The 13,552-nt window shown below is 38.4% G+C and overlaps 1 protein-coding gene across 1 annotated transcript in view; it reads right to left on the bottom strand.

The window, feature by feature from the left end:
* The window catches only part of LOC126188177 (non-homologous end-joining factor 1-like), a 137,145-nt gene extending 127,578 nt beyond the window's left edge, over positions 1-9,567 (bottom strand). The window contains exon 1 of the mRNA XM_049929698.1: positions 9,356-9,567. Within this exon, the coding sequence (XP_049785655.1) occupies positions 9,356-9,499 (144 nt within the window). The 5' untranslated portion in view covers positions 9,500-9,567. The remainder of the gene's footprint in view (positions 1-9,355) is intronic.
* Positions 9,568-13,552: the final 3,985 nt, after the last annotated feature.

Here is a 13,552-nt window from a genome sequence, read left to right as displayed (position 1 = left end):
TTTATTCATATTTTGCAGCTTCAAATGTGACTGTACTCAATACACTCAAGGTATGAATTAAAAAAACGCTTTCAGTCACAATTGTGACTGAAGGCATTTTTAATTCATACCTCCAGTGTAAATTAATTGTTTTGCAATGGGCATTGCCTATTACCACCATGTAACGTTCTTTGAGTTTTGCCATCAGTGTGTATGTCAGTGCACTGTTCGTAAAATTTGCCACAGGATCACAGACCAACAGCAAGTGGACAATATAGTATGTAGTACAATGTATTACTATAACACTGTATTTTATTGACAACCGCTTTCAAAAAATACACAAAATTTAAGGTTACTGACAGAGTTCGAATTCTAAAAGAAATCCATTTATGTCATCAATATTTGTAAGTATATTACCAAATCTACTGTGTAAGAAGATTTATTGTACAATTTGAATTCCTGTTAGTAACCTTAGACTTTACAGGAAACTTGAATGGATACTTGCCATCCAAAACTGGTTGCCAAAGCAGAGTAATTTTCAAGTGAGGCTGTAAATTACATACCAGTGTACAGTAGTGACATATGTAAGACTATACAATAAACTTACCAAGCAGATTAAATAGTTAACTAAAATCAGTGTAACAAAGAAGAGATTTTTGAATGAAATCAGGATATGTTTTCAGGATTGCCTCACGTTTCCCCAAGTGAAATTCTCTGATTTCCATACAAGTTTTAGCTTTTCTCGCTTAAAAATTTTGAGATCTCAAGAGTAAGTTAACATTAGAAGGACTGGGGATTTCAATCTACCTAGAAGGACCAACCTGTCATTTTGATGGGTACAGTTTCATTTGCCGTTTCTAAAAGAGTAAACACATTGTAACACATCAATTTGTTCCAGACAAGTTACACAGTTTACCAGGATATAGTTTTACTTTTTTCTGTAGGATTACATGGTACAATGAACATGTTGTTGTGGTCTTCAGTCCTGAGACTGGTTTGATGCAGCTCTCCATGCTACTCTATCCTGTGCAAGTTTCTTCATCTCCCAGTACCTACTGCAACCTACATCCTTCTGAATCTGCTTAGTGTATTCATCTCTTGGTCTCCCCCTATGATTTTTACCCTCCACGCTGCCCTCCAATACTAAATTGGTGATCCCTTGATGCCTCAGAACATGTCCTACCAACCGATCCCTTCTTCTGGTCAAGTTGTGCCACAAACTTCTCTTCTCCCCAATCCTATTCAATACTTCCTCATTAGTTATATGATCTACCCATCTAATCTTCAGCATTCTCCTGTAGCACCACATTTCGAAAGCTTCTATTCTCTTCTTGTCCAAACTATTTACCGTCCATGTTTCACTTCCATACAAGGCTACACTCCATACAAATACTTTCAGAAATGACTTCCTGACACTTAAATCTATACTCGATGTTAACAAATTTCTCTTCTTCAGAAACGGTTTCCTTGCCATTGCCAGTCTACATTTTATATCCTCTCTACTTCGACCATCATCAGTTATTTTGCTCCCCAAATAGCATAACTCCTTTACTAATTTAAGTGTCTCATTTCCTAATCTAATACCCTCAACATCACCCGACTTAATTCGACTACATTCCATTATCCTCGTTTTGCTTTTGTTAATGTTCATCTTATATCCTCCCTTCAAGACACCATCCATTCCGTTCAACTGCTCTTCCAAGTCCTTTGCTGTCTCTGACAGAACTACAATGTCATCGGCGAACCTCAAAGTTTTTATTTCTTCTCCATGGATTTTAATACCTTCTCCGAATTTTTCTTTTGTTTCCTTTACTGCTTGCTCAATATACAGATTGAATAACATCGGGGAGAGGCTACAACCCTGTCTCCCTCCCTTCCCAACCACTGCTTCCCTTTCATGTCCCTCGACTCTTATAACTGCCATCTGGTTTCTGTACAAATTGTAAATAGCCTTTCGCTCCCTGTATTTTACCCCTGCCACCTTCAGAATTTGAAAGAGAGTATTCCAGTCAACATTGTCAAAAGCTTTCCCTAAGTCTACAAATGCTAGAAACGTAGGTTTGCCTTTCCTTAATCTTTCTTCTAAGATAAGTCGTAAGGTCAGTATTGCCTCACGTGTTCCAGTATTCTTCCAATGAACATATTATACCTAAAAATTAATAAAAAAAATTATGTAACAAAATGTGGAATATATAACTTTCCGTAGACAAGAAAACTGTGTTTTAACACAAATATCTGAAAAGTACAATATATTCTATATAGAGAAAACATTTATAACCCTGATTTACTCACTCAAAACCAGCTGCGGCATCGTGACACCTCACACAGGTGTATTCAGCATTGCCTAAATACGATCTGCAAACATACTTGCCACACTTTATACATAAATACTTGCTTCTATTCTTTCCTTTACACCCTCCAATTTGACAAGTCTTCCAAATGTTGCAATGTGGTGATACTGTATTAGCAAGAGTATTTTGTACCCTTGTGGCCTTACTTGCTGAAGCCAACTCTTCTGCCAATTTGTATATAAACTGATGTCTGCTTACTTTTTCTCCTGTTACTTCCGTATGGAGTACCCAAACACTTATAGCTGCTTAGTCCAATACATTGTAAAAAACATGCATGGGCCATCTGCGGCATCCATACTTCACAGTGTAAGGCAGAGCCATTTGATCAATTTTGTCAAAGTCATACTTGGTGTTATTGTAGTAGGCCACTGACTCTGGTAGCTTTTAGGATGTCGTTCGTCAATAGTTACTGTGTCATGCATTGAACTCAAAATAAGCACATTTCTCTTCTTTTTCCCCTGATAGCATGTTAGTCATGTCACCTGACTTATGAAGAATAGTTGTGTGCAAAGGCGCTACAGCAGATTTTGCTGATCGAGGTATTTCCCCTATAGATATCTTCATTGTGACTACAACGCTTGTACTCTTACGTTTCAAATTTTCTGCAAGGTATTTCATTGTGAAAAAATTGTCGCAGGTTATGTTTCTTCCTGCGGAAACAAAGGGTTGCGTAAGACATGTTACAACATGCTCAGCAAGGGGAACACCTATGGGACAATGCTCATCTTTGCCTAGATAAGGAAACCCACTCGCCAGATACTTAGAGTTCATATCAACTGCAAGCCAAAACTTTATTCCAAATTTGTCTGACTTACTGCTCATGTATTGAATGAATGAGCATCTAGCCTTGCATGGAAACCATTGCTCATCCACAGTGATATTTTCACCTGGAATATAACACAGCAAGAAATTGGCAATGAAACGATTCTACACATGGGCAGCAGGTGCAAAACGATCTGTCTTTAGTGTATGTGAACAAGTGATCTTTTCGTGAAGTTGCATAAACCACAAAATTTCAGTGAACTTATTTCTGATCATTGTGTAAAAAAAAAAAAAAAAACTATTCCCCATGTGTTCGACCATAACAGCTTCAATGGAAAGTTTTTTGCTCCATATACGCCTCGTAAATACGTAAGTGATATTGCGATTCCTATTGCATCGACGCTAATGGTCCAATCGTCATTATGTAGTCCTTGGCATGTTCTATTTTCTGTACACTTCTTTATATTTTGAAGCATGGTGTCATCAACTAGCAATCTCCATGCACTAGAATATATATTGTCCCTGGCAAACTTCTTCACATAGCCTGCAGGTCCCAGTGCTACCTTCAACATGTTCTGCTGTGAACGCCTTCCAGGAAAAGCTTTCATAGATGTAACAGTCCATGTTGTTCCATCATTAGCTGTTTCACTATCCCCAATGGAAGGATTTCCTTCCATCTGAATGTTTCCTTTCACTCTGCCATGAACGCCTCTAGTGCTGTTAACTGGAGGTAAGCGCGCACTGTCGTTTGACGTACCTAAATATACAGTATGTAACAGAATAATTCAGTTACATAAAAAAACAATCAATTTCAAATTATAATATAGCAAAATAGAAAACATTCATAATGCTTGCTGAAATATCAGTTGCGATGAAATATAAAATTTTATAATATATATGCAGCTTGTAACTACCGTAACAAAAAAGACACAAAAGTTTAATTGTAATCTAGTAAATTTGTTCTGTACAATACCTTTCTGCAAAAGTGAGGTTATGCACGTTTTACAATATCATACCATTACATGGCATTTTGAAATCTTATTTAACACTCTTAGAGCTGTTACGGATGCTACTAATTTTTGTTTCGGGTGTTACTTAACACATGCGTAACACCCGTAACTTGAATTGGAAGGTTTAATGCCACCTTCATCTTTAGTAGGCCTAGGCCATACATTTAAATTATAACCAAAGGGTACTATTATGAATGAAAAAAGTTTTTAACTCTGCTTATTACGGATGAAAACAGTTTTAAGCATGAAAACTAAAATTTTTATTCCTCTGCATACATGTGTTTAAGCACTACACCTACATTATAAAAGTTAATTAGGGCATTAACCTGACTCAACTGGCATTATCCTAAAAAAGTTAATTAAGCCCAAAATTCTTTAGATTACATATAGTTTATGTTTTCTATTCTAACTTTTCCAAGAACAACAATATTGCTAACCTCAGTAAACTGCTTATTGAGGCAAATTCTAGTTATTCATAACAGCCTATGTTTAACAATGTCTTTTACTTTTATCTCCCTGCACAGTGTTATGTTTATACATAAATAGACCTGCATTAGCAGGATTTTTGTCTTTGCAAACCATGGCACCAGTACCACCAAGGGAAAGAGTGAAGAAGCACCGAGAAAAGATGAAAGAAAACCAAGAAAACAGATAAGCTTACTTGAAGAAAGAACGAGAAAGAGACAAATTAAGAAGATTGCAGGTTAAAGAAAAATTGAAAAATAATCAACGTCTTAGAGATAAGAATCGAAGAAAAATAAGAGAGAGAGTGAGAGCATTCAGATAAAAGAAAAACTCACAAGATCAAAAGTTCCAAATGAATCTTCTCCTATTGGGACGTATAAGTGTAAAGAGACATTTGGTAAAGCTGTGAAGAAAGTGTTGAAGGTACTTCCAAAAAGCCCCAGTAAAAAATCTGCTGTTATTAAAAAGATAGTTTCCGATATAATTGGCTCTGAAACTTTCATATGTGATACAAAACATACCAGAACTCCAGTCTTAAGTGAAGAGGAGAAACTAAAAATTCACGAGTTCTTCACTAGGGACGACATTAGCCGCCAAGCTCCTGGGCGTAAAGATGTTGTAACTGTATGGAAAAAGGGAGAATGTAAACAGAAATTCCAAAAGCACTAACTGTAGGAGAGGTTTATGAGGAATTCAAAAAACTCCATCCAGATATTTCTGTAGGAAAGCCCACGTTTTATTCACTGCGACCACCTCTTGTTCTCCTATCATCATATACACCACATAATGTATGTGTGTGTAAGTACCACTACAATTTCATAAGCATACTTGAGTCTTTGAGTAAAGCTGTTCCATCTGTTCCAAGCAATCACAAGGAATTATTGAACAAATTAAGTTGTAATTCACAGAACGAAGACTGTGTTTTTGGGTCATGCCAGGAACGTCAAATTAAATTGAGCAAATTTATCCCAGAAGGCTTTGACTTAACTAAAAAGATTGTCTGGAAGCAATGGGAAAATGATGCGAAACATCGTCCTTGTCTTAGTGAACATCCAGGGAGCTGCGATGATGCCTTAGCGTCAATGGTTGACAAATTGCCTCAGTTTAAGAAACATTGCTACGTGAAGATAAAGCAGAGTGATTTCTTCCAAGGAAAGAAAAACAACCTTGACGTTGAAGAATGTTCTTCTAATGGACTTCACAGAGAATTATGCTCTAATTTCACAAGATGAGGCACAGAGTGCACACTGGGCGCATTCACAAGTAACTATTTGCACTTTCTGCATTTGGTTTGCAAATCATGACATCAGGTCCTATGCAGTCATCAGTAACGATCTTTCACACACAAAATATTATGTGTGGACTTTTCTTAAAACTGTTATAACGGAGATTAAAACAGCGTTTCCTAAAGTTAAAAGAGTTTTTATATGTTCTGACAACTGTGCTGGTCAGTTCAAAAATAAATATACTTTGTCCAATCTATGTTATTTTGAGAGAGACTTTGGATTGACAGTTGAGTGGAATTTTTTTGGAGCCATGGATGGCATTGGAGGTGCACTGAAGAGGAGCGTGTGGACAGCTGTTAGATCTAGGAAAATTATTGTTAGCAACACAATTGACTTTTATGACCACACGCTGAAGAATTTTTCTAAAGTTAAGATACTATGGGTTGATAAGATAACAGTGGAGCATAACATTCCTATTTTGGATGAAAGGTGGAAAAATTTACAAGCGATTCCTCAAATCCAGGGCTGCCATCACTTTCGGCCTTATAACACAACTGATTTGCTGGCTTCAAAAACAGCAGAGCCATTAATGACAAGAGTGTCAGTATTTATTACTGAGGAGGCCAAAGTTAAAACATTACATGCAAAAAGATGCATAAACTTCTATGAAGTGTGCAGTGCTGATGATTCTGATTAGGAGACTGTTTCACTATCTGAATCACAAGTCAATATTGGAAGTGCTTGTGAGTTAAGCCTAACTAATAAAATTGAAAAGTCTGATTTAAAATTTGGGTTATTTGTCTTGGTTGACATTCCAAGTGACAAAAAGAAGCCAGCCCTGTCCAAAATTCAACACCGTTACTTGGGAATCTGCGAGCGTGAGGTTGATGAAGAGGAGGATGTGAAAATAATGTTTCTGAAGTCAGTAGGAAAAAGTAAAACACATTTTAAACTAGATGAAACTGATGTTTGTTTTGTGAAATTCAGTCAAATACTATCTAAGGTAACAACATCAGAAATCAAACAACAAGGTAACCGTTTGTACTATGAGTTTAATTTTGAGTTGGATGTTGCTGAAAAAGATTATTAAATGAAGTTTTTAAACCTATCAATAATAAGAAAACATTTTTGTCATAAATTTATTAGGCCCACAAAATGAGGTAAATGTTAAGTAAGTAACGATATATTGGCTTAGTTGTACTATAAATTTTTGTGTAATAAATAGCTTCATCCTTCAAATATGTTTTCTAAAGTACATACTTTTATTCCAAATAAACTACAATACTTCTTTTCTTTTTGTGCAATTATTCCTTCAAGAATCAAATCTGATGCATCTATGTAACACCCTTAACATTGAATGTAACACCCGTAACAGATATATATAAATAAAATAGAAAGAAACATTCCACATGGGAAAAATATATTAAAAACAAAGATTCCATGACTTACCAAACGGGAAAGCGCTGGTAGACAGAGACAATAAAAAACACACACACACAGAATTTCAAGCTTTCGCAATCAACGGTTGCTTCGTCAGGAAAGAGGGAAGGAGAGGGAAAGACGAAAGGATGTGGGTTTTAAGGGAGAGGGTAAGGAGTCATTCCAATCCCGGGAGCGGAAAGACTTACCTTAGGGGGAAAAAAGGACAGGTATACACTCGCGCGCACACACACACATCCACCCACACAGACACCTAATGTGCGAGTGTATACCTGTCCCTTTTTCCCCCTCAGGTAAGTCTTTCCGCTCCCGGGATTGGAATGATTCCTTACCCTCTCCCTTAAAACCCACATCCTTTCGTCTTTCCCTCTCCTTCCCTCTTTCCTGACGAAGCAACCGTTGGTTGCGAAAGCTTGAAATTCTGTGTGTGTGTTTCAAAATAAAATTTGGGGCATTACCTGTTAACAGTTGTTTTACAAGAATAAAAGCTTCATCAAGTTTGCAGAAATTAGAGAATTCCCTAACTCATAACAAGGGCCAGGACTACTTTTGGTAACACCCGTAACACTACTTTTTTTGATTAATAACCAGGAGAACAATAAAACAATTCCAGTATCAACATTTCTAACATGAAATATAATGTAAGCCTTAAGAGTTTTCAATATTAAATTCAATAAATATTTTTCCTTACATAATTTTTCCTGATTTTAAGGTGTTTACATGTAACACCCGTAACTATGGAATTGCCCAGCTATCTAAGAAATTGGGCATCCTTACTGCACAAAGTGAGTACATCAACTAATCTGTGATGTATATGTCAGGGAAAATATTACCGAAGTCTGCACTAATAGTGGAATAAGAGCCAGCTGGCATTACATTTCCCCAGGAAAAACAAAGAAAAAACTAAAAACATTTTATATCACCAATGACTTTACTCCCATAGACTACCTGTTCTACCCTCATAAAGCACACTAAGAATGCTGATATATATTTTGGCCAACTGATTTGCACTGTGTTACCTTGACAGATCCTATACCATTGTCAGATAATCCATGGATGAATCAAGAAGTAAATAAACAAACTTCATGGGAGAATAAATATAGTGTGAAACGGTAGTTAAAATGCAGAGCTCCTTAAATAGTAGTCTGCTAGAGGACTGTGGGTGAGCACCACATATTATTCTTACAGTACAACTGGTTTTAGAAATAAACAGACGACTTTCCTCCCTACGTACCTACCTGCTTACATTATGATGTCGAGCCAGCCCTTTGACAAGAACTGAAAAATGGCAGTAGTTTCTTTCATAAGGCGATGATGTACGATTTAATATGCAAGCAAAACAAAACCTAATCAATGGAAACTTTGAATATGATGCCAGATGTAACAGCAGTCATAGAGTAGAGTTCTTCTTCCACAAGCAAAGAAACGAGAAAGCACCTGACAAGGGCACACAAACAATAAAACTGGCAGGTTTTAATGTAAACATTTGACTGTTTTGACTCGCCACATAATAATGATGTGACATAAATGTGATAAACAGATTGAACCTAACAATGATAACACATATTTGGTTTTTACAAAGTATACGCTTTTAAAATATTTGTCGTGGTGAGAGACATATCGGAAGTGTAGCTCGATGTTTAGGTTAGACTGGATGGTGACAAGTGGTTTGGTGATGCCAACGAAGGACATCAAAATAACTAAAATTCTTGTTATGGTTGGGATTTTATGCATATTAGACTTCAATGAGTGGTTTACGTCCGCCAATTACATGATTTCTTGAGTCAGTGCTGGCAGGGGGTTTCGGTGTGATCAATAATTCTGGGATCGTTTGTTATGCTCTCAAAATGTTTTTCTTAATAATAGTCTTCTCTATGGAGGGTTCATTTCTGGGCGCACTGTAGATTTTTTATTCTTTTAAAAACGTGCTTTTTCCATTTAAATTTGATGTCACCTGGAAACCAAGACATAAACCTACGAAAAACAAAGGCAGACCATACGTGGATATTGTTATTAACGGCGACAAAAGAGCAATGACACCTCCTCAAAGGTCAGTACCAGTTCTGAATAATTTAAATACTCTTAATGCACACCGTACAATGTAAATTAAATCCTCCCTCACCTGGCAACGACGAATAATGTCTTCCGAAGACATTTCTTCTGTCCATATACGAACTAGGTCCGTTGCAACAATTCTATGTTGTTCTCCGAGGCAAACATATTTAATAAGGTATTTTGTTTGGAGAGTATCTTCAACTACAAACATACTTCGCGCTGAAGAGTTAGCAACACATACACAATTATGAACTGCAAAGTTATTACTATCAAGTATCAAGAGTTAGTAGGAAAATCTCTGACTACTGTGGCAGTGATATTTTTCATGTCTGGTGCAAAGTGAGATCAAAAGTGCGCGAGAGTTTTTTTCATGGAGGTAAGAATAGGTTTTTTTTTGGTCATGTGTTGTTTTTTATCTTTGCCGTAAGACTATATGATCTCCTAGTTTTTGTTACTTCTCTGTTGTTTTTAGTTTCTTCTCATTCTGAGTTTTCACGAATAAATATTACTTCGTTAACTCATTATACCGGACGGCTATGCGATTATTTGTTGTAGGCAAGTCGCCTACATAATTGGTGACCTCCGATTAAGGAACTTTAAATCTTTCGTTAGCTACGTCGAACATTAACTGCAAAAGCAATGACCGACAACGGCAAACGATACGGTTCGATAACGGAAGAAATTCATAGGCTTCAGAATGAGATAGAAACTTTACAGTTGCATATTTCGAAAGATATGAACTTAAAGCATATACTGGACCAAAGGAATGACGTTGGTTCAACAACCATGGCAGCACAACCACAGCAAGTAACAGCAACGGGGTCCGCTGGTTTCAATGCTTCACCAACTCAACGGTTGCAATTACGGGCGCCCCCATTCATGCCTTCTCAGCCACACACATGGTTCGCAGTAATGGAAAATATATTTCTACAACAAAGAATATTCAGTGATCACGAGAAGTTCACCTTGGTGATAAGTAATTTGGACCATCAGACCTCGGTTTTGATATCTGACATTATAGTGAATCCACCTACTGAAGGAGCATACTGTAGACTGAAAGAAGAATTAATTTCTCGGTGTGTGAAGTCAGTCGACATCAGAGTCAAACAAGTACTGTACCAAGAGAAACCGGGAGATAGGACCCCGTCAGAATACTGGCGTCATTTACGCAGCCTGGTAGATAGATCGACAGTCCCTGATAGACTGTTACTCCACGTATGGCAACAACAGCTACCAATGCAAGTAAGAACTACACTAGCTATACACGACGAAAGATCAGTTGACAAACTACTGCTCGCTGCAGACAGAATCTACGAGACGCACGAGCCTACTGCAACAGTCGCAATGACGTCGACAGATGCCACGTACGGTAATTATCATTACAAGCAAGACCAAAGTGACGATATAACAGTAAACTGTGCTGCGGTCGCAACGCGACAAACAACAAAAAGTTCAAACGAAATTAGAGATTTAAAAACTGCAATAGAGGATTTACGAGCGCAACTACGCACGCTACAACGACCACAAGTTATCTTTAAGCGCAAGAGAGACCGGGCTGGGCGTGAAACACGAAGTCAACAAGAGGACGAGCGTAAGGTATGTTGGTACCATAAACGTTTTGGGAGAGATGCTAAAAGATGTACATCACCATGCGCCTACTCAGACAACCAAGGTATGTACAGAAACAGTGCAGATTATTTAGCACCAACCTTACTACCTGGATCAGAGGGCCTCACACACTGGGTGCAGCAGCTAAAACGTCACTGCACAAATATACGTTGCCCGCCACCTTCTCGCCATGGTAACCGTAAGGTGTTTGTACACAAAGACTTGTGCAATTGCTCTCACGTAATGTTGCGAACAGACTCAGCCAAATCGCCTTTACAACCACCATATACGGGCCCATTTCAGGTGCTGAGTAGGAATAAGCATACCGTGGACATAATGTACAATGGTGTTCCGACAAAGGTATCGATTGAACGTGTCAAGCCAGAATGGGTTTTATCCTCTCCGATCTCTGACACCACGCCTGTGCATCAACACATGATGGATGCAGAGCATACCAAAACACCGCTCAGTACATCGTCCGAGACAGGTGAATCACCACCACAAACAACAACGTCACCGCCCCCGAGACACCTGACGCACACCAGAGCTGGACGTCGCATAAAATTCAAGTATCAAGATATCCCTGGGGCTCCACAGGGGGTGGCTGTGTGGCAGTGATATTTTTCATGTCTGGTGCAAAGTGAGATCAAAAATGCACGAGAGTTTTTTTTGGTCATGTGTTGTTTTTTATCTAAGTGCACGAGAGTTTTTTTTGGTCATGTGTTGTTTTTTATCTTTGCCGTAAGACTATAGGATCTCCTAGTTTTTGTTACTTCTCTGTTGTTTTTAGTTTCTTCTCATTGTGAGTTTTCACGAATAAATATTACTTCGTTAACTCATTATACCGGACGGCTATGCGATTATTTGTTGTAGGCAAGTCGCCTACACTACAATTGCACAAGTGGGAGTGACAAGTCGATAGTCGACAGGACACTGAAACACTCTCTATGCGAATGAGGTTCTTTAGAGAAAAAGAATGTTCATTTTCCCGCGTTGACGTATGTTTGTATTGTGTTCGTGCACCATAATAAAAGTGATCACTTCCAGTGTAAAATACATGCAAGCGTTTTCCCTTATGTAGTGTAATTACTCCTACAGACGCGTCTGTGCACAGCTGGGACTCACAGTACATTGCACGTCATAATATGGTCATATGTGCCAAGCTATATGCACGACTGAACCTATTACTGCGTACTTAGAACTGACCCTTTCTTTCTTCTTTCTTTTTCCATACTCCGCAAGCCACCTGACGGTGTATGGCGGAGGGTACCTTGAGTACCTCTATCGGTTCTTCCTTCTATTCCAGTCTCGTATTGTTCGTGGAAAGAAGGATTGTCGGTATGCCTCTGTGTGGGCTCTAATCTCTCTGATTTTATCCTCTTGGTCTCTTCGCGAGATATACGTTGGAGGGAGCAATATACTGCTTGACTCTTCGGTGAAGGTATGTTCTCGAAACTTTGACAAAAGCCCGTACCGAGGTACTGAGCGTCTCTCCTGCAGAGTCTTCCACTGGAGTTTATCTATCATCTCCGTAACGCTTTCGCGATTACTAAATGATCCCGTAATGAAGCACGCTGCTATCCGTTGGATCTTCTCTATATCTTCTATCAACCCTATCTGGTACGGATCCCACACTGCTGAGCTGTATTCAAGCAGTGGGCGAACAAGCGTACTGTAACCTACTTCCTTTGTTTTCGGATTGCATTTCCTTAGGATTCTTCCAATGAATCTCAGTCTGGCATCTGCTGTACCGACGATCAACATTATATGATCATTCCATTTTAAATCACTCTTAATGCATACTCCCAGATAATTTATGGTATTAACTGCTTCCAGTTGCTGACCTGCTATTTTGTAGCTAAATGATAAAGGATCTATCTTTCTGTGTATTCGCAGCACATTACACTTGTCTACATTGAGATTCAATTGCCATTCCCTGCACCATGCGTCAATTCGCTGCAGATCCTCCTGCATTTCAGTACAATTTTCCATTGTTACAACCTCTCGATACACCACAGCATCATCTGCAAAAAGCCTCAGTGAACTTCCGATGTCATCCACCAGGTCATTTATGTATATTGTGAACAGCAACGGTCCTATGACACTCCCCTGCGGCACACCTGAAATCACTCTTACTTCGGAAGACTTCTCTCCATTGAGAATGACATGCTGCGTACTGTTATCTAGGAACTCCTCAATCCAATCACACAATTGGTCTGATAGTCCATATGCTCTTACTTTGTTCATTAAACGACTGTGGGGAACTGTATCGAACGCCTTGCGGAAGTCAAGAAACACGGCATCTACCTGTGAACCCGTATCTATGGCCCTCTGAGTCTCGTGGACGAATAGCACGAGCTGAGTTTCACATGACCGTCTTTTTGAAACCCATGCTGATTCCTACAGAGTAGATTTCTAGTCTCCAGAAAAGTCATTATACTCGAACCCTTGTCGATAAGATATCAACATACTCTGTGTGAATCAGAGAAACAGAAATCAGATGACGCCGGTTAAAGAAGTAGCGTATTTTACTCGATATAAAATATGTGTCGTGTCAATTCAACGCTGTAAAGTAACATTTTCAACCTGACCATCTCAGACTTCTTTCAAATTTGGTGCATTCAATGACCCAGATAAGAAATGGAAAAATAACTAT

This window comes from Schistocerca cancellata, chromosome 5 (genome assembly GCF_023864275.1).
Source record: "Schistocerca cancellata isolate TAMUIC-IGC-003103 chromosome 5, iqSchCanc2.1, whole genome shotgun sequence".
Lineage (NCBI taxonomy): Eukaryota > Metazoa > Arthropoda > Insecta > Orthoptera > Acrididae > Schistocerca > Schistocerca cancellata.
Note: the sequence above shows the minus strand (reverse complement) of the source record. Positions and strands in the feature narration are given on the sequence as shown.